Source organism: Callospermophilus lateralis, chromosome 6, assembly GCF_048772815.1.
Source record: "Callospermophilus lateralis isolate mCalLat2 chromosome 6, mCalLat2.hap1, whole genome shotgun sequence".
In the NCBI taxonomy this organism is placed as follows: domain Eukaryota; kingdom Metazoa; phylum Chordata; class Mammalia; order Rodentia; family Sciuridae; genus Callospermophilus; species Callospermophilus lateralis.
Window position 1 is genome coordinate 118,684,049 of NC_135310.1, and position 23,205 is coordinate 118,707,253.

Sequence of the window (23,205 nt, forward strand, 5' to 3'; positions counted from 1 at the left end):
GATAGCAGAAGGGTAGGTAGGCACATGTGAAAAAGACAGCACAAGGGGTGGACTTGCTATAATTAATCCAGTCCCTCTAGAACCAGAATTTACACAAAAAAGGCATTAATTCCACTGAACTACCTAATTGCCTTTTGAAGGTCCCACACCCCAATATCACCACAATTACAAATTTCACCACAAATTTCAGAGAGGACAAATCATATTCAAACATGCTTTGTTCTGGGGAATAAATCTAATAACAGGATTTTAAAGTTTGTAAGAAATATTTGTGATTGGGAATTCCATAAATTGTGTTACTTGTCACAGCCTCAGGTTCACTATGAGACTTCTGAATAATACCACCAATCTTGTAGAGTTATCAGGATAAGGAAAAACACTTAGCTTTTATAGTAATCTTTCTTATTATTATTATATGATTTCAAATAAAGGACCAGGGCAAATTTAGAAAGTCAGCAACCGTCTGGAAGATAAAAATTAGGTTTACATTTTTTTTACATGAATTTAACTCCAGACTTAGGCACAAGTTTAGTTGGCTGCAGAAACCTAAAGTGAGACTTGTCAGTATGAATGACCATCTGCCTCCCTGGTAGGCATTCATCCCATATGCCCAGTTGTTTCTTTTTAGTCCTTTGAATGTAAATTCCTACTGATAACTGATTGTAGGATTCCATACGCAGTTCATGAACATGAGCACTTTAAGAATATCATGTGGTTTCTTTTAGATTAATTTTTTTAAACTTTTTTTTTTTTCTTTTGAAGTCCTAGAAGGGCAGTATTTTTTTTTTTTTTTTCCTTTAAAGACTGTTTGGACATTTGAGCTAAGAAAAGTTATAGAAAAGAAGTTCACAGTGTTTATGTGGGGCAGGGTTCAGAGGATACACCTCAAACAATTTAAAAGCAAATAATATAGTTTGGTAAACAAAAACTCTTCTACAAAAGATGTTTATGTATTGTTAGCTATTAGCCTCTGTTATCTCCTAAAAATGGTTAATTTATCTAGATGATTGACAGAATAAATTACACCACCACTTGCCTAAATAAAATAAGATTTTCTTTTCCAAGATCTAACCAACTGCATTAGGAGGTTGCTCTGACAATAACAAAATAAATATACTGGATTTTATGATAACTAAATATTTTTTATCTTGGAGGTTTTTTTGGCATTTCCCTTACTAGAAAACAAATTATTCAGTATCATGTCAAACTGTGCAATGATAACTGATGTTTTTTACAGATTAAATATTTTTCTTTTTTTTTAAAGAGAGAGAGAATTTTTTTAAATATTTATTTTTTAGTTTTCGGCAGACACAACTTCTTTGTTTGTATGTGGTGCTGAGGATCAAACCTGGGACGCATGCATGCCAGGCGAGCGTGCTACTGCTTGAGCCACATCCCCAGCCTTAAATACTTTTCAAATAATGAGAAGTGAAGCCTGTTACACCAGGATGTTGGGCTTTCTGAAATTAAACCAAACTAGCAGAATCTAATAAGAAGCTAATGTTTTTAGCCAAAGAGGAAAGTAAATGAAATCACACCTTTGAATCTTTGTTTTAGACTTTTTATTGATTGTTTTTGAGTCATTTTGGTCTAATTTAGTTTGTATATGGACTATCTAATGTTTTAAGAGATTTAAAGGTAAACAGTATAGGGCTTTAAGCAAGATTTATTGGTTAATTCTTTTGAAGAAATAGTGTAATCAGCAATAAAACAGAATATTACATAAAAGAATAGTTTTCTAATAGGGACAGTTATTGAAAGAACTATGAACAGATAGAGTAGATTTATAAATATGCCTGAGTGGCTTGGAGTAGATTGTTAGCTTTTTAATTCTCTAATTATAAGTAAAAACTTTCTGTTTCTCAATTTTCTTTTTTTCCCCTAGATTGTCAAAAGAGTGGGGAATAGTGAGGAAACACCAATGATTGGTGACAAAGTTTATGTCCACTACAAAGGAAAATTGTCAAATGGAAAGAAGTTTGATTCCAGTCATGATAGAAACGAACCATTTGTTTTTAGTCTTGGCAAAGGTAAGATGGTGTTTTTTGAGTTGTATTTTGGTTAGATTTATTACTATTTGTGCTAAATAGGAGAGTGGAACCTGTCCTTGCCAAAAGAAGATACTTTAGAACAGTAATATTACCCATGGATTTCTGGTTGTCTCTGAGGTCCTTTTCAGGGGTTATTACATAATGATGATTATTTTCATAACAATGTTTTTAAAATGTTATTTGCCTTTTAAATGTGTTGACATATGCACTGCAGTGGTAAGGATTGCTGGTGTCTTAATGTGAATCGACGGATTGGCAATAATTATGGTATTTTTACTACCTCTCATTCACCATTTACATAGTGGAAAAAAGCTAATTTTCAACATTGGAATGTCTTTGATAAATCAGTAAGAATTACTAATTTTTCTAAAATTCAAGGGGCTTTTCTTGGTTTACTACTCTGTGATAGGGAAGAAGCACAGAGCACTGCTGCCATTGAAGACTCTCATGGTCTAAAAGAAGAGCACTTGTGAGCTTACTGAACTTTTTTTTTAATAAATGGACACAATACCTTTATTTAAATTTTTTTTCAGTATTTATTTTTTAGTTGTAGTTGGACACAATACCTTTATTTTGTTTATTTACTTTTATGTGGTATTGAGAATTGAACTCGGGCCTCGCATGTGCTGGGTGACTACTGCTAAGACACAACTCCAGCCCCAATATCTTTATTTTATTTGTTGTTTGTTGTTGTTTTTTTTTATTTTTATTTTTTTTTTGTATACAAAGTATATTCATACCAATTCGTATACTTTGGATAATAATCATCATCACATTCCACCATCATTTATAACCCAATGCCCCCTTGTTTATTTTTTATGTGATGTTGAGGATTGAACCCAGCATCTCACATTTGCTAGGCAAGCCCTCTATCACTGAGCCACAACCCCAGCCCCACCAACTGACTTTTTTTTTTTTTTAATTTTTGTAATTGTAGATAGACAGCATACATTTATTTTATTTGTTTATTTTTATGAGGTGCTGAGGATCAAACCCAGTGCCTCACACGTGCTAGGATAAGTACTCCACCACTGAGCTACAGCCTCAGCCCCGCTAACTGACTTTTATGAAATATCATTTTTACTTGAAAGGGCAAACTGGGGTTATTCAAACTTGATTATTCAGTATTTTGGCAGATATTTTCCTGAAAGTGAATGAAGTGAGCCTGTCACTTCGAGGAAAAGAACTGACAATGCTTGTTGCCATTGAATTATTGTTTTGAAAAATTTGTGTTTACTATTGTGAGCTTAATAGCTTCCCAAAATTTAAGACAGTTCTGATGAGATCAGTGAGTGTTAATGAATATGATATTTTTTACTTTATACAATGAAATGTATTATAATTTGAGAGAATTATGTATATATAACTCATTAAAATTTTCTCATTGATCAATGCGGGATGTGTAGATCATGTGTAGATAAATAATTGATTTAAAGTACAAGCTAAACCAGTGGATTTTGATGTAAGACAATATGAAAAGTTCACTGGTATGCTTTTAGATTTCACAATGTGACTAATCATTAATATACTTTTGACACAGTGTCAGATGGTTATATTCACAGTTATCTGCTATTTAAAGTACTCCTACCTTTTCAACTATCTCTTTGTAGGTTTGAACTTTTTTTCATGTACTTCAACTAAAATTAGAACAGATGAATACAGAAGTAGATATGAGAATTCAGTTCTTAAGTCAGATACATTTCACATTTGTAAAGTTAGAAAACAATGCTATTCTTTTCACTAATTTTGTTTTGTTTTGGAAAATAGTTATTTTTATAAAATTAAGTGATTTATGTTAATATGGGTTGTTTTACAATGAATTATTAAATAACTTTTAGTTTTAATATTAATCAATGGATGTACCATGTAAATAAAAGCTCTTTTTAGTCCTTAACTTATCTATTTATTTATTTTAGTATGGGGATAGAATCTAGGGCTTTCTACATTTCCACTACTGAGCATACCTCCCACCCCAGTAGTAATTCTCAGTTTTTAATATGAGGAAGAAAAGGTTGAGAACTTCTATTTTTAAAGAGTTAAATATGATTTTTTTTACCTATTTCTTTTCAAGTATTTTAAAATGTCATTTGTTTTGGTATTCTTATTTCCTTTAATTTTGTAAGAATAAGAGTCCATACATAAAATTTAATTTTGTGGACCATTTGACTTGTTGGATGCTAGTGGCTGAATTATAATGTCTTGTCTTTTTGTTTGCTATAGGCAGGTCTAATTCATTTCTAGATTAAGTGTGAGATGTTAAAATGGTTAATTCCCCCTATCTACCATCCATGGTTCAGGGTTGACTATAATTCCTTTCTCTTTCTGATTCTGTTGATAGTTGAATTGCTAACCAAACATAGATCTGGAAAAGGAACCAGTAAGCAATAAAGTCTTTCTACCTCTCTATCATTCCACCTTCCCTGGTGACATGTGTTTGTGTGTCATGGTGACATGTGTTTCCTGCCCACCTGTGCTCTTTCCAGGCTTTTGTGCTAGCTGTGCCACTATCCCCCTTCTCCTTTAGGTCTTTAGTGAGTTAATGGCTGTGATAATAATTTGTGTCTGAATAAGATAGCAATCAAAATAAAAAATGGTCTTTCTCTGACATAGCAGATAATTATGACAGTTATTTTTTAGGTTTTTTTTTTTTCTTTTGGTGATTTAGAGAAGCGAACCCTTCTGTGCTACCAGAATGGCTATGGCGTCATTATTTAATTTGGATAATTTCAGAGTGACCAGCCTCATTAGATCTACTTGTTCTTACTGTCCCCCAAATTATTACTCTACCTTTAGAATTTCTGTCTTGAGGAAGTTGGAAGATTTAAGATAACAGGTCATCTCTCAGCAGTTGTCTTGGCAAGTAGAGTTAAGAATTGCTGAGAATTTATGCTGCCACCTTCTCTGTCCAGATTTTCTCAGTAAAATACTATAGAGAATGAGTCTTTCATGTTTCCTAGAATTTTGAATAGAATGAAAAGATTTCCTGAGTTCCTTTTTAAAAATACAAGTTGAAAGAAAAAAATAGGCAACTTTCAGTTGATTTCGTACCTATGATACACCTGTGTAGAGATAGTATGGTTTTATGGGAAGAACATAGAGCTGGGTGTTAGGAAGTTGGGGTTCCTGTCTTCTTTGTTTCCTGTGGGAAGCAAGCATGAGTAAACCACCTAACCTTCCCTGCTCCTATAAATAAGAATCTGTAGAGCACTGTAAGAGTTTCATTCTTACAGCTTTTTTAAAGAATGCAGGTACAAAGTCATGAAGACAAACACCAACACAGTAACAGACCTTTAGAGACAACTGTAAAGTGGCCTATCTATCCTAATTAGAAATATTAGGAAAGAAGGCTGGGGATGTGGCTCAAGCGGTAGCGCGCTCGCCTGGCATGCATGCGGCCCGGGTTCGATCCTCAGCACCACATACAAACAAAGTTGTTGTGTCCACCGATAACTAAAGAATAAATATTAAAAAATTCTCTCTCTCTCTCTCTCTCTCTTAAAAAAAAAAAAAAAAGAAATATTAGGAAAGAACAATGTGTATCCTAAACGCTTTGTAACACAATGTGTTTGTCTATAAAACAACAAGCAGGGTCTGGGGTTTTGGCTCAGTGGTAGAGCACTTGCCTAGCATGTGTAAGGCACTGGGTTCGATCCTTAGCACCACATGTGTCTATCTACAACTAAAAAAATATTTTTTTAAAAGATAAAATAGTTTAAAAAAAACAACAAGCATTAGGTAGTTTATAGTTCATACGCGTAGCAGTAGCCACTTAAACAAAATGAAAAAATAATATAGAATATAGCATAAATACTGTCTATTAATTCTCTTGACCCCTTATAGTTTACATCACCAAAAGAAATACATAAAAAAATATTTCAGAAGCTGTTCTATGCTAATTTTGGGATTCTGTATGACTTCACTGTTTTAAATAGAATTATAAGAGCCGGTCTGTAAAAGTCACATTTAAGAAAAATACATATTAGGAGCTGAGGCTGTAGCTCAGTGGCAAAGTGCTTGCCTAGCATGTGTGAGGCACTGGGTTTGGTCCTCAGCACCACATAAAAATAAATAAATAAAATAATTTTTAAAAACTTGTTTTATACAGCTAACAAAAATTTTTTTAAAAAATGAAAAAAGGGGCTGGGGTTATGGCTCAGCGGTAGAGTGCTCGCCTGGCACGTGTGAGGTCCTGGGTTCGATCCTTAACACCATATTAAAATAAATGTATTGGGTCTAATTAAAATTAAAAAATAATAAAAAAAAAAATGAAAAAAAGATAAGGTACTGTGCTAATCAGCTGTTTGTTACTATGACCAAAATGCCTGACATAAACAACTTAAAGGAAAACTTGTTTTGACTCATAGTTTCAGAAGGTTTAATTTACAGTTGGTGGGCTGGGGATGTGGCTCAAGCTGTAGCACACTTGCCTGGCATGCATGCGGCCCAGGTTCGATCCTCAGCACCACATGCAAAACAAAGATGTTGTGTCCGCCAAGAACTAAAAAGTAAATATTAAAATTCATTCTCTCTCTCTCTCTCTCTCTCTCTCTCTCTCTCTCTCTCTCTCTCTCTTAAAAAAAAAAAAAAAAATTACGGTTGGCTGGCTCCACTGCTTTAGCCTGAGATGAGACAAAGCATTATGGCAGGAGGGCATGGCAGAGAAAAGCTGTTCACCTCATGGTGGCTGGGAAACTGGGCAGGGGAGGGGGAGGAGTGTGCATGTACCAAGGATAAGAAATAGAAATACTCTTCTAGGACCTACCTTCTAATCCATTAATAGATGAATCTATTAATGAATCCATTAATAGATCAGAGCCCTCATGATCCAGTCACTTCCCCAAAACCCTACCTCTGAACACTACTGCATTGAGGAACAAGCCCACACATGAGTCTTTAGAAGGTGTTCCAGATCCACACCATTATAGGTCGATACACAAATCTGAGCTATACTGACACATAGTACATTTCTGTTACTTTTTCTGTACCATCTTTTAATCTTTTATTTTCCTCATCTAAAGTGAGGATAATAATTGTGTATACTGTTATTACATACTATTAAATATAATGTTACCTTATGATGTTGAGATTAAGTAAGATAATGCATATCATTGCTTAGCATTCAGCCTAACACATAGTAAGTAAGCACTCAGGTATTTATTAATATTGTCACTGTTTGGGTTCTTGACTGGTAAGAACTGTGTTATAGCAGTTTGGGTCCTAACTCTATTTATTATGCATGCATACAGGCATTTTGAAACAATGCTTAGCCATCTTTTTTACTCCCAGAACATTAGGAAAGACAAAAAAATGAACTGGATAATTATTACCATGGAATATGTTACAGAGATTAAGGTGAGGAGATGGATCACTGAGTTTTCTTGGCTGAATTTTACATGTTTTGAATTCCTTAAACTATATCCATAATTCAGTTAAAAAGGAGTTAAAATGAGCTGGGTGCAGTGGTGCATGCCTGTAATCCCAGAGACTTGGGAGGCTGAGTCAGGATGATTGCAAATTCAAAGCCAGTCTCAGCAACTTAGCGAGACCTTGTCTCAAATAAAAATGAAAAACATTTAAAAGGGCTGTGATGGGGGACAGCTAGGGATGTAACTCGGTAGTTAAAGTGCCCCTGGTTTAATCCCTGGTACCAAGAAAAAAAAGTTAAAATGAAAATGGCCTAGGTTTTCATATGTACTTCTAAAAAAGGAGTTTTGTTTCTCCCATCTTCCCCCCTCTTGCCAAAAAAATTTCATTAAAATGAAGGAGATAGATAGATTTTGGAGATGAGTTTTTCTATTCATATTCTTATAAATAAATCCAAGAACACTAAAGTCTTACTGCCTCCGTGCTCACCCCTAAAAAGGTGTGGAAAAAATGGATTCTATTCTAATAGCATTGCTTTTTTTTTGGGTGGGGGGGTGCTGGGGATGGAACCCAAGGCCTTGTGCATACGAAACAAGCACTCTACCAATTGACCTAAATCTCTAGCTGAAAAATAGATTCTCTTCTGATAGTTGCTTTATTGAAGTTGTTTTTTATGCTCTTGTTATATGACTAACTTGAAGATAAAAATCCTGTTATGGGGATTGGGGTTGTAGCTCAGTGGTAGAGCACTTGCTTAGCACGTGTGAGGTCACTGGGTTCCAGCCTCAGTACTACATAAAAATAAATAAAATAAAGGTATTGTGTCCATCTACAACTAAAAAAAAATTATTAAAAAAATTATATTTTCCACTCAGATCTGAGAACTAAAAGAAATAAACCAACAATTTTAGATTTTTCACATACCTATAGTTCCCTTTTATTATTGAGATTAAACCAAAATGAAATATTTTTTTTTTAAGTACTTGCAGTATAGGCCAAGGGCCTTATAATACATGTATTATCTCATTTAATCCTTGTGCTAATTCTGTTATTTTTTAGATTCTCTATTTAACTTACGTAGTTTAGGTGACAGTTATATTAGCATTTGTGTTTAAGCCTCTTTGAAATATTTTATTGAGACATTATTTACAGATGTTAAAATTTATCTTTTTAAGCAATTACTGAATTTTGTTAATCTATAACTACCACCATAATCAATTTCTTCAGCCCTAAACATGTTCTTATATCCTTTTGCAGTCATTTGTCTTCCTTAACCTTAGACCCTAGGCAATCAGTAATCTGATTTCTGTTATAATTTTGCATTTTGTAGAATTTAACATAAATTGAATTATATGTTGTTGTTGGTATTTGACTTCTTTAACAATGATTTTTAAGATTCATTCATGGGCTGGGGATGTGGCTCAAGCGGTAGCACGCTTGCCTGGCTTGCACGCGGCCCGGGTTCGATCCTCAGCACCACATACAAACAAAGATTCCACCGAAAACTAAAAATAAATAAATAAATATTAAAAGAAATAGTTTACTATTTAATAAAAAAAAAAAAAAGATTCATTCACATTGAATTGCTAAGTCGTGTTTCACAGTAAAGAAATATCACTGTGTATCCATTCAAAAGTTGGACATTTTGTTTGTTTCCAATTTGGGGCTATTATAAATAATGTTATGAACATTCACATGTGTATCTTTGTATAGATTTATATTTTCATTTATTTTGGTAAATATCTGGGAGTAGCCTTGCTGGTCATATAATAAGTGTGTGTTTTTATGAGACACTGACATGTTAATTTTCAAAGTGACTACCATAACCAGAATGCATGAATTTCAGTTTTTTACATCCTCATCGCACTAAGTATTGTCAGTTCTTTTTAATTTTAGCCATTTTAGTAGGTATGAAGTGATATTTCATTTGTTTCTTGTTCACATTTCCTTGGTAATTAGAAGGTATCTTTTCTTGTAAATGTTTGTATATTTTCTTTTCTGAAATGTTTGTCCAAACTTTTGCCCTATTTTAAAGAATCAGTTGTTTGTCCTACTGAGTTGTACTAACAAGACAAGAACTTTGACAGATATGTATTTGGCAAGCATATTCTCTTGGTCTCTTTTCAGCCTTCTCCTTTTCTTAATTGGTTTTTCAAGAAACAGTAGTTATTTGGATGAAGTCTAGCTTGTCAAATTTTTTCTTTTATTGTTTGGGTACCTACTACAACCCTTTTTGTTTTGGTTTCTTCTGGGTTTTTGTTTATATATGAGAAGACTGATATATACAGAGGTGTTAAGGAATTTGCCCATAGAGAGACAGCATCAAAGCCAGGATTCAAACCCAGTTTCTCTGAAATTATATTAGATCTTAAGATTTAAAATATAAACCAAGCCAGGTTCAAGAACAAAGGAGGTCCTAGTCAACATTCTGTGCTAAGTGGCTGCTATATACCAGACATTTTATAAGAATGATACATCATAGTTAATGAAGTTTATCAAAAGCAAAATTGGTGCTGTAGTATGCTTGATATTATGGGCCTAATTCCTATCTTAAAGTTTTATTTATAATTAAAGCTTTGTTTTTAGTTTTTGTGGTACTAGGGATTGAACCCAGGAGAGCTCTGCCTCTAAGATATATTTCCAGCACTGGCCCCCTTCTTTAAAAAGTTTTGCTAAATTGACCAGGATTGTCTCAAACTTGTGATCTTCCTGCCTCAGCCTCCTAGTAGCTAGGATTACAGACATGCATCACTGCACCAGCTGAAGTATTTTTTTTCTCATATACTTTTAAGTCTTGATAACATTATACAACTATGAAAATTCATGTATTAGTAACGAATAACCATGAGGCTAACCCCACACTGAGTCATTTGTGGTTCAGTCAGGTGCTCCCTTTAAGTTTCCATTGCTATTCTTACTCCCACATAAAAATATTCTTAATAAATTGGCTTTACATGCAGTTTAGGGAAATGCAGGATTTGTAAGGAAAGATTTTAAGGAAAAATATTTAATTTTTCTAACCCCCAAAAAAATTTGAACCAGAAAAAGATAATATATTTAAAAAAATTACTTTCTTTGGTTTTACCTGGTACTTTACACTTTGAGGAAGCATGCTTCCTATTTCTGTTGCTAAGTTGATACCAGGGAAAAGCCAAATTAAGCAGACAGATCGAGTAAACTGAGAGAAGCTAAGCAAATTTCTAACTCTATTTACGTTTAGTATTGCATCATGATTACATTTATTTATTGTGTACAATCTTGTGTTGTAGTTCGTTGGGAAATAAAAGTGATCAAAATAGGACCTTTGCCTTCAAGCAAGCATTTAATAGTTCACCCTGGCAGAGTTGATGCTATGGCTGTCCTGGAACAGATAATGCCATCATATACATTTTTTTTCCCTGTTTGTTTTAAATTATAAGCTGTGAGGATAGAGAGAAGTCATCCTGTGATCAGTTTCTTAGAATTAGAGAAATGGCAAAAATAGAATGTGGTATTAGAAAATATGAGCACTTTAAAAGTGTTCATAAATTAATTTGTTCAATTTGTGATCAGGTACTTTTGGTAGGGAATGGGGATGATTGTCAGAATCCTTTGCTATTTAGAAGAAGACCAAATAAAATTTATAAGAGGAAAAATCTACAGGAAAAAATAATTTGCTTTATTTATTGCAAACAGAAAAAAGACAATGTCATTTTTATCGGTGATCCAAAATTTTCTGTTTTCAATGTACAAAATACTAGTAAAATACATAGATAGTTTAAATAGAAATCTGATGTTGATGCTCAGTCCTAGAAATCCATCAGTGAAAGCGAAGCAGGAATGAATCAGATGCTTTTGGCGGGGGGATACTGGGAATTGAACTCAGGGGCACTTGACCACTGAGCCTCAACCCTAGCCCTATTTTGTATTTTATTGAGAGACAGGGTCTAACTGAGTTGCTTAGAGCCTTGCTAAGTTGCTGAGACTGGCTTTGAACTTGTTCTGCCTAGCCTCCTGAGCTGCTGGAATTACAGGCGTGTGCCACCACACCTGACTAGCATTTTTTTTAATATTTATTTTTTAGTTGTCGTTGGACACAATACCTTTATTTATTTATTTCTATGTGGTGCTAAGATCGAACTCAGGGCCTCGTACATGCTAGGTGAGTGCTCTGCCACTGAGGTACACCGCAGCCCTCCTAACTAGCATTTTTAATTACTTGAAACTTACTAAGAATTAACTTTGAGTTTACCAACTTTTGTTTTTTGATAGAAAATATTTTATAATAAAAATATTTCTTTCCTGTTCTCCTTTTCTATCCCTTTATGAAAAATTAAACTTTTCTCTGTTTAATACTATATAATTTTCATTATACAGTATTTTAAATTTTCTTATATTTCAAATGTAAACATATGTTTAATAATCCATACTTTTCAACAAGGGTGCCAGGACCATTTGTGGGAGAAAGGACAGTCTTTTCAACAAATGATGCTGAGGAAACTTAATTTAACTTATATTTAACTTTTCTAACCCTTCTCAAAAGTGTAAGGTGGTAGTTGTGGCTCAGTGGTAGAATGCTCACCTAGCGCTGGGTTCAGTCTTCAATACTACATAAATAAGTATTGTGTCCAAGTACAAAAAATAAATATTTAAAAAAAAGTTTAAGTCAGATAGTAAACCTTAAGAAAGTATTTTCATTGGTTTTACCTGATTCTTTACAATCAAAGAATGATTTGATCCCTACCTTACACGATATGCAAAAATTAATTAAAAAGATGTCTGTCAACAGCTAAATGGATAAAGAAAATATGGTCTGTATACCCAATGGAGTATTACTCAGCCATAAAAATGAAATCATGGCATTTGCCAGTAAATTAATGGATCTGGAGACCATCATGCTAATGAAAATAAGCCAGACCCAGAAAGTCAAAGGTCAAAAAAAAATTTTTTTTTAATATGTGGAAGCCAATCCAAAATAAAGAGAAAAGAAAAGAGTAGGGAGGAATTCCATAAAAATAGAAGATCAGTGGAGTAGAGGAAGGGAATATAGGGGGACAGGTTAAGGGAAGAACAGTGAAATGAACCTGATCTAACTTTCCTATAGACATATATGAATATACCACAGTTAATCTCTCCTTTATATATATCTATAAGGTACTAATTTTTTTAAAAAACTACAACTAAAAATAAGTAAATAGCAGAACTGTAGAGTAAAAAGAACAAGGAGATCGGAAGATGGCCGCGAAGGGAGTGCAGCACCCCCGTGTACTGCGTCACTGAGCAGGAAAAAGACAAGGTAGAATGGCTAAAAGCTAGCTTGTTAGGAATTTCCAGCAAAATTGGGGTGCTCCGAAACCTAGAGGAAGGATTTCCATCGCATAAGGACCAGCTACTGGAGCTCAAACGCGAGAGATTTGTCCGCACGGAGGGTCACGCTGCGTATGCAGCAAATCGCCCCGAGGCCAGAGTCTGCAGCGCTCGCTGGGAAACGACCATAAGATAACAATGCAAAGATACAGCGCTACGGATTCTGCAGGCTCCCGCCAGCTGTGCAAATACTGTACTCAGAGCTGAATTCTGGGCTTGAGAAGGGGAAGGAAGCCATCCAATTCGGTTCTCCACATCGGTCAGACCACAGAGGAAACCAGCGGCCACCATCTTGGAGAGCTGACGTCATCATCTCTGTTTTTTGACTGATCACAGCTCTTTCAGCTATAGATCAGCGGGGAAAACTTAAGGGCCCCTCCCAGCTCTCCTGTGAGAGCAATAGCCAGACCGAGGGCGGCGCGGGAGCCGGCGACAGCAGCGGCAGCGGCACGGGAGCCGGCCGGAGCCGGCGGGAACCACGGCAGCGGCGCGGGAACCGGCGGGAGCCGAGGCAGCGCTGGCGCAGGAGCCGGCAGGAGCCGCGCGGCGCGGGACTCCCAGCTACCGCTCCCACCAGTGCTGACAACTGAGGTCTCTTGCACCAGATACGGGGGCGTGGCTACCAGAAGGTAAGCAAATTTGCTGGGGGTTCTCAGCCCCAAGCTCTTCAAACTTAGGGCCTGAGGGAGGCAAACAAGGAGAGTGTGCCCAGGCACTAATGAAACAGCTGCTCCACGCGTGTGCAAGGTAGGCGGAACTGTGACCACCAACAAAACAGGCCCAGTGGACCGCCAGACACATCGCTCCAGTTGGGGGAGGGGCAGAGGCGCCGGGCGCCTGCAAGGTAGGCGGACCCACTACCCACCAGCAGAGCAGGCACAGCAATCCACAGAGCGGCAGAGCCACCCCCCGAGCCTACAAGGTAGGTAGACCTGCGACCCACCGGCAGGTCAGGCCCAAAAATCTGCAGAGGGGCACAGATGCCCCACGTGCCTGCTAGGTAGGCTGAACCATGACCACCAACAGAACAGGCCCAGGGGCTGGACAGACACATCGCCCCGCCCCGGTTGGGGGAGGGGCAGAGCCACCGGGCGCCTGCAAGTTAGGCAGACCTGCGACTCACCAGCAGATCAGGCCCAGCAACCGCGGAGCGGCAGAGCCACCCCGGGGCCTGCAAGGTAGGCGCACTTGCCACCCACCAGCAGGTCAGGCCCAACAAACTGTGGAGGGGCACAGCTGCCCCACGAGCCTGCTAGGTAGGCAGAACCCTGACCACCAACAGAACAGGCTCAGAGGCCGGCCAGACACATCACCCCGCCCCGGTTGGGGGAGGGGCAGAGCCACCGGGCGCCTGCAAGGTAGGCAGACCTGCGTCTCACCAGCATATCAGGCCCAGCAACCCGCGGAGCGGCAGAGCCACCCCCGGGCCTGCAAGGTAGGCGCACTTGCCACCCACCGACAGGTCAGGCCCAGCAACTCTCGGAGGGACACAGCTGCTCCACGCGCGTGCAAGGTAGGCGGAACCGTGACCACCGACAAAACAGGCCCAGTGGACCGCCAGACGCATCGCTCCGGTTGGGGGAGGGGCAGAGCCGCCGGGCGCCTGCAAGTTAGGCGGACCTGCGACCCACCAGCAGAACAGGCACAGCAATCCACAGAGCGACAGAGCCACCCCCCGAGCCTACAAGGTAGGCAGACCTGCGACCCACCGGCAGGTCAGGCCCAACAAACTGCGGAGGGGCACAGCTGCCCCACGTGCGGCCCAGCGGCCGGCCAGTCACATCGCCCCGCCCCGGTTGGGGGAGGGGCAGAGCCGCCGGGCGCCTGCAAGTTAGGCAGACCTGCGACTCACCAGCAGATCAGGCCCAGTGACCCGCGGAACGGCAGAGCCACCCCCGCGCCTGCAAGGTAGGTGCACTTGCCACCCACCGGCAGGTCAGGCCCAGAAACTCTCGGAGGGACACAGCTGCTCCACGTGCGTGCAAGGTAGGCAGAACCGTGACCACCGACAAAACAGGCCCAGTGGCCCGCCAGATACATCGCCCCGGTTGGGGGAGGGGCAGAGCCGCCACCAGCGCCTTTTAGGTAGACAGACCTGCAACCGACAGACAGAACAGGCCTAGTGGCCAGTGGAGGGGCAAAGCCGCTGCTCACGCCAGCAAGGTAGGCGGACCTGTGACCACCGAAAGAACAGGCCCATCGAAAGTACAGGCACAGCGGCCTCCCGGCGTGGTAGGCACATTGCCTCAATTGCAGGAGGGGCAGAACCACCGCCAAAGCCTGCGAGGGAGACTTTGCAGCTATACAAGAGCAATATAAATATATAGGGGGAAAAATCAATAACACAACAGTTTCACCAAGCAGAAAGAAACGCGATCAGTATGAAAAGACAAGGAAAGAAAGGACCACAAGCAATGCAGGTCAACTTAACTTTAGAAGAGGTAATATCTACAGCAGATGGAATGTCAGATAAAGAATTCAGGATATACATGCTTCAGATGATCTGGAGTCTCAAGGAAGACATTAGACAGCAAAATCAGACAATGAAAGACCACTTCGACCACTTCGACAATGAATTACATAAACAGATCCAAGAAGCAAAAGATCAATTATACAGGGAGATAGAGGTTATAAAAAACAAACAAACAGAAATCCTGGAAATGCAGGAAACAATAAACCAACTTAAAAACTCAATTGAGAATACTACCAGCAGAGTAGAACACTTAGAAGATAGAACATCAGACAATGAAGACAAAGTATTTCAACTGGAGAAGAATTTAGACAGCTCAGCAAAGCTGTTAAGAAACCATGAGCAGAACATTCAAGAAATATGGGATAACATAAAGAGACCCAACTTAAGAGTCATGGGGATACAGGAAGGTATTGAGGTCCAAACCAAAGGAATGAGCAATCTATTTAACGAAATAATACGAGAAAACTTCCCAGACTTGAAGAATGAGACAGAATCCCAAATCCTAGAAGCCTACAGGACGCCGAATGTGCAAAATCATAAGAGATCCACACCTAGACACATTATAATGAAGATGCCCAACATACAGAATAAGGAGAGAATTTTAAAAGCTACAAGAGAAAGGAAGCAGATTACATTTAGGGGTAACCCAATCAGGATAACAGCTGATCTTTCAACACAGACTCTGAAAGCTAGAAGATCCTGGAATAACATATTTCAAACACTGAAAGAAAATGGATTGCAACCAAGAATCATGTATCCAGCGAAATTAAGCTTCAGGATGGAAGATGAAATTAAAACCTTCCATGATAAACAAAAGTTAAAAGAATTTGCAGCTAGAAAACCATCTCTTCAAAACATCCTCGGCAAAATATTACAGGAAGAGGAAATGGAAAATATCAATGAAAACCAGCAGCGGGAGGTAGTACAGTAAAGGGGGGGGGAATAATCAAAGAGGAAAACAAACCATGTTTAGTAACATAAATAAACAAATATGGCTGGAAGAACAACCCAAATCTCAATAATAACCCTAAATATTAATGGCTTAAACTCACCAATTAAGAGACACAGGCTAGTAGAATGGATCACAAAACAAGACCCAACAATATGCTGCCTTCAGGAGACGCATTTGATAGGAAAAGACATACATAGACTGAAGGTGAAAGGTTGGGAAAAATCATATCACTCATATGGACTTCGGAAGCAAGCAGGAGTGTCCATACTCATATCAAATAAAATAGATTTCAAGCCAAAGTTAATCAAAAGGGATGAAGAGGGACACTACATACTTCTCAAGGGAACCATACACCAACAAGACATAACAATCATAAATATATATGCCCCAAACAATGGTGCAGCTATGTTCATCAAACAAACTCTTCTCAAGTTCAAGAGTCTAATAGACCACCATACAATAATCATGGGAGACTTCAACACACCTCTCTCACCACTGGACAGATCTTCCAAACAGAAGTTGAATAAGGAAACTATAGAGCTCAATAACACAATTAATAACCTAGACTTAATTGACATATATAGAATATATCACCCGACATCAAGCAGTTACACTTTTTTCTCAGCAGCACATGGATCCTTCTCAAAAATAGATCATATATTATGTCACAGGGCAACTCTTAGACAATATAAAGGAGTAGAGATAATACCATGCATCTTATCTGATCATAATGGAATGAAATTGAAAATTAAGGATAAAAGAAGTAAGGAAAAATCATGCATCACTTGGAGAATGAACAATAGGTTACTGAATGATCAATGGGTTATAGAAGACATCAAGGAGGAAATTAAAAAATTCTTAGAGATAAATGAAAACACAGACACAACATATCGGAATCTATGGGACACATTGAAAGCAGTTCTAAGAGGAAAATATATTGCTTGGAGTTCATTCCTTAAAAAAAGAAAAAACCAACAAATAAATGATCTAATACTTCAACTCAAAATCCTAGAAAAAGAAGAGCAAAACAACAGCAAAAGAAGTAGAAGACAAGAAATAATTAAAATCAGAGCTGAAATTAATGAAATCGAAACGAAAGAAACAATTGAAAAAATTGACAAAACTAAAAGTTGGTTCTTTGAAAAAATAAATAAAATCGACAGACCCTTAGCCACGCTAACGAAGAGAAGAAGAGAGAGAACTCAAATTACCAGCATACGGGATGAAAAAGGCAATATCACAACAGACACTTCAGAAATACAGAAGATTATCAGAAATTATTTTGAATCCTTATACTCCAATAAAATAGAAGATAGTGAAGGCATCGATAAATTTCTTAAGTCATATGATTTGCCCAGATTGAGTCAGGAGGATATTGACAACCTAAACAGACCAATATCAATTGAGGAAATAGAAGATACCATCAAAAAACTACCAACTAAGAAAAGCCCAGGACCGGATGGGTATACAGCAGAGTTTTACAAAACCTTTAAAGAGGAACTAATACCAATACTTTTCAAGCTATTTCAGGAAATAGAAAAAGAGGGAGAACTTCCAAATTCATTCTATGAGGCCAACATCACCCTGATTCCTAAACCAGACAAAGACACTTCAAAGAAAGAAAACTACAGACCAATATCTCTAATGAACCTAGATGCAAAAATCCTCAATAAACTGCTGGCGAACCGGATACAAAAACATATCAAAAAAATTGTGCACCATGATCAGGTAGGATTTATCCCTGGGATGCAAGGTTGGTTCAATATACGGAAATCAATAAATGTTATTCACCACATCAATAGGCTTAAAAATAAGAACCATATGATCATCTCGATAGATGCGGAAAAAGCATTCGACAAAGTACAGCATCCCTTTATGTTCAAAACTCTAGAAAAACTAGGGATAACAGGAACATACCTCAATATTGTAAAAGCAATCTATGCTAAGCCTCAGGCTAGCATCATTCTGAATGGAGAAAAACTGAAGGCATTCCCTCTAAAATCTGGAACAAGACAGGGATGCCCTCTCTCACCACTTCTGTTCAACATAGTTCTCGAATCACTGGCCAGAGCAATTAGACGAAAGAAATTAAAGGCATCAAAATAGGAAAAGAAGAACTCAAATTATCACTATTTGCAGATGACATGATTCTATACCTAGCAGACCCAAAAGGGTCTACAAAGAAACTATTAGAACTAATAAATGAATTCAGCAAAGTGGCAGGCTATAAAATCAACACGCATAAATCAAAGGCATTCCTGTATATCAGCGACAAATCCTCTGAAATGGAAATGAGGACAACCACCCCATTCACAATATCCTCAAAGAAAATAAAATACTTGGGAATCAACCTAACAAAAGAGGTGAAAGACTTATACAATGAAAACTACAGAACCCTAAAGAGAGAAATAGAAGAAGATCTTAGAAGATGGAAAAATATACCCTGTTCATGGATAGGTAGAAGTAACATCATCAAAATGGCGATATTACCAAAAGTCCTCTATAGGTTTAATGCAATGCCAATCAAAATCCCAACGGCATTTCTTGTAGAAATAGAGAAAGCAATCATGAAATTCATATGGAAAAATAAAAGACCCAGAATAGCAAAAACAATTCTAAGCAGGAAGTGTGAATCAGGCGGTATAGCTATACCAGACTTCAAACTATACTACAGAGCAATAGTAACAAAAACAGCATGGTACTGGTACCAAAACAGGCGGGTGGACCAATGGTACAGAATAGAGGACACAGAAACCAATCCACAAAACTACAACTATCTTATATTTGATAAACGGGCTAAAAGCATGCAATGGAGGAAGGATAGCATCTTCAACAAATGGTGTTGGGAAAACTGGAAATCCATATGCAACAAAATGAAACTGAATCCCTTTCTCTCGCCATGCACAAAAGTTAACTCAAAGTGGATCAAGGAACTTGATATCAAATCAGAGACATGGCGTCTGATAGAAGAAAAAGTTGGCTATGATCTACATACTGTGGGGTCGGGCTCCAAATTCCTCAATAGGACACCCATAGCACAACAGTTAATAACTAGAATCAACAAATGGGACTTACTCAAACTAAAAAGTTTTTTCTCAGCAAAAGAAACAATAAGAGAGGTAAATAGGGAGCCTACATCCTGGGAACGAATCTTTACTCCTCACACTTCAGACAGAGCCCTAATATCCAGAATATACAAAGAACTAAAAAAATTAGACAATGAGATAACGAATAACCCAATCAACAAATGGGCCAAGGACCTGAACAGAAATTTCTCAGAGGAGGACATACAATCAATCAACAAGTATATGAAAAAATGCTCACCATCTCTAGCAGTCAGAGAAATGCAAATCAAAACCACCCTAAGATACCATCTCACTCCAGTAAGATTGGCAGCCATTAGGAAGTCAAACAGCAACAAGTGCTGGCGAGGATGTGGGGAAAAGGGTACTCTTGTACATTGCTGGTGGGACTGCAAATTGGTGCGGCCAATTTGGAAAGCGGTATGGAGATTTCTTGGAAAGCTCGGAATGGAACCACCATTTGATCCAGCTATTCCACTACTCGGTCTATTCCCTAAAGACCTAAAAAGAGCACACTATAGGGACACTGCTACATCCATGTTCATAGCAGCACAATTCACAATAGCAAGACTGTGGAACCAATCTAGATGCCCTTCAATAGACGAATGGATAAAAAAAATGTGGCATTTATACACAATGGAGTATTACTCTGCATTAAGAAATGACAAAATCATAGAATTTGGAGGGAAATGGATGGCATTAGAGCAGATTATGCTAAGTGAAGCTAGCCAATCCCTTAAAAACAAATGCCAAATGTCTTCTTTGATATAAGGAGAGTAACTAAGAACAGAGTAGGGACGAAGAGCATGAGAAGAAGATTAACATTAAACAGGGATGAGAGGTGGGAGGGAAAGGGAGAGAGAAGGGAAATTGCATGTAAATGGAAGGAGACCCTCAGGGGTATACAAAATTACATACAAGAGGAAGTGAGGGGAAAGGAGGAAAAATATAAGGGGGAGAAATGAATTACAGTAGAGGGGGTAGAGAGAGGAGAGAGGAGGGGAGGGGGGAGGGGGGATAGTAGAGGATAGGAAAGGCAGCAGAATACAACAGACACCAGAATGGCAATATGTAAATCAATGGTTGTGCAACTGATGTGATTCTGTAATCTGTATATGGGGTAAAAATGGGAGCCCATATCCCACTTGAATCAAAGTGTGAAATATGATATATCAAGAACTATGTAATGTTTTGAACAACCTACAATAAAAATTAATTTAAAAAAAAAGAGATTATAAAAAAAAAGAGAACAAGGAAGAGAGGAAGGGAGGGAAAAGGGAAGAACTATGGACTGAATTATACCAAATTATGTTTCATGCTTTTATAATTATGTCAAAATGAATACTAATGTGGAGTTGGGTGCACTGGTGCATACCTGTAATCCCAGCAACTCCAGAGGCTGAGGCAGGAGGATCACAATTCAGTGCCAACCTCAGCAACTTTGTGAATCCTTCAGCAACTTAATGAGACCCTGTCTTAAAATAAAAAGGGCTGGGGATGTGACTCAGTGGTTAAGCCCCTCTAGGTTCAATTCCTTGTACCAATAGTAATAATAATTAATAAATAAAAAAGGGTTGGGGATGTGGCTAAGTGGTTAAGTGCCCTGGGTTCAATCCCCAGTACCAAAAAAAAAAAAAAAGATCCATAACTAAAAATAACTAATAAGCATCCACTGGGGAAAAACTTTTCAGATTAGGATAATAAATTTTTATCATAATTAAACCTTTTTTAGTCAATAAAGAAAATAGTTATATAGTCAAAATGTCCTAGTCACTAAGGTCTTTATTATGAGTGAAAGTGTTGAGTGATTAAATTAAAATGTTTGGAGGGGTATGATTTTTTAAAATCAGAATATATAATGGACTATATTAGAATACCAGGCTAATGGAATATATTATACAGTACTATAGAAGAAAGCAAAAATATATTGGATTGCTTTTTTTTTTTTTTTTTTTTTTTTTAAATAATGGTGCTGGGGATTGAACCCAGGGCCTCGTGCATGTGAGGCAAGCACTCTATCAGCTAAGCTATATCCCCAGCCCTAGTGCATTGCTTTTTTGGGGGGAAGGAGGGAGACCGGGAATTAAACTCAGGTGTGCTCAACCACTGAGCCACATCCCCAGCCCTAATTTGTATTTAGAGACAGGGTCTCACTGAGTTGCTTAATGCCTTGGTGGTGCCGAGGTTGGCTTTGAACTCTTCATCTTCCTGCCTCCACCTCTCAAGCCACTGGGATTACAGGTGTGTACCACTGTGCCCGTCTAGTGCATTGCTTTTATACTGCATTTTGTGTACTTTTAAACTCCCCTGCTTCCCCCACTCCCACTCCTGGTACTGGGGATTGAACCCAAGGGCTGTTGAGCTATATGCCCAAAAGGGTTTTTTAAAAATTAATTAATTTACTAGTTCTAATCGGTTACACTTGACAGTAGAAAGCTCTTCGATTCATTGTATACAAATAGAGCAGAATTTTTCACTTCTCTGGTTGTGTATGAAGTAGAGTCACACCCAAAGCATTTTAAAATATAATTTTTTAAGATAGTTAAGTTGCCTGGGCAGGCCTTGAATTTGAAATCCTGCATTATTCAGGGTTACAGGAATGTACCAATCCACTGACAACTTTTAAACTTTTTAAATTGTCAGTAGTTATATAGACATTAAAAAGTATGTAAACTTAGGGGATAGCTACATTTTACATTTATGTATCTTATTTCATATTCTTTTTTTTTTTTTAAATAAAGACTTTTTTTTTTTTGAGAGTGAGAGAGAGAGAGAGAGAGAGAGAATTTTTAATATTTATTTTTTAGTTTTTGGCAGACACAACATCTTTGTTTGTATGTGGTACTGAGGATCGAACCCGGGCAGCACACATGCCAGGCGAGCGTGCTACCACTTGAGCCACATCCCAGGACCTATTTCATATTCTTTTACAAATGGAATAGGACTTCTAAAATTGACAAAGTGAATTGTGTTTGAGCTAGTAAAATTGAAGTCCAGATCAAATGTAAGAATAAATTGTGTTTGTGCATTTTTGGTGTATTTTACCAACAGCTAAATCCTAAAGATAAAAATCTTCAAAAGGTTTATGCTTCTGTCCTGGCAATTCTGTTTCTAAGAGTTTAGCCTAGGTAATATAGTAGAAGCTGCTTAATCAACTCCACACTTACTAATGCTTTCATTATTTTGCAAATATCCTGAGTAATACAGCTGGTTACCCACTCTGTGGTGTGGTCCCACATTCTGCTCCCATCAGTTGTGTGGACCTTGTCCATGCCCTGCAGCCACATCGTAGTTGAACAAGTTTAGTTCATTACTTACCAGGGAGGACAATATACCATGGGAAACAACAGCATGTCTAAGTATGAAGAAAAGAAATTTTTAAAAAGTTTGAGGAATTCTAAGGAAGCAGGGCTTTGTTTTGTATTGGACACTGTTAGGATATAGGATGATTCTATGTTTAAGTGTCTTAATAAATTTTATTAAAAGGGGTTGGGCTGGAGTAGAGGAAAGCTTAAAATTCTGACTGGTAAAGAAACAGCAGTCACTCATATTAGCCAGGAGAGGGGGGTGTTTGACATTTTGTAGGGTGCAGGGTGACCTTATTTTTTTTTGTCCGGGCTTAGACAAAGTTTAGAAGTGTTTTGTCTCAATTTACCTTTGTATCTGAGTGAACTTGTCTGATAGTGATGTTTTGTCACATTGTTCATGTCCAATAGGAGAGTAACACGGCCTCCTATGCCAGCTTTGAATAATACTAAGGCCTACAGCTGGACATGTCTGAGCAGTTTCCAGATGTCAGGGACTGCTTTTTTGCCTTCTCAGACTCATTAAGAATCACTTGAAATTTGTTTATACCTATAGGACTTTCAGTAATTTATATAGTTTCATTAAATAGTATATAAAACACTGGAATTATTATTAAAAGAAAAGAATTAG

General features: G+C 37.9%; 1 protein-coding gene across 6 annotated transcripts in view; it reads left to right on the forward strand.

Annotated features, from left to right (window-relative positions):
- The window catches only part of Fkbp5 (FKBP prolyl isomerase 5), a 116,734-nt gene that overhangs the window by 49,479 nt on the left and 44,050 nt on the right, over nucleotides 1-23,205 (forward strand). For all 6 annotated transcript variants that reach the window (XM_076858839.1, XM_076858838.1, XM_076858841.1 and 3 more), the window contains exon 3: nucleotides 1,886-2,030. In XM_076858839.1, the coding sequence (XP_076714954.1) occupies nucleotides 1,886-2,030 (145 nt within the window). The remainder of the gene's footprint in view (nucleotides 1-1,885; nucleotides 2,031-23,205) is intronic.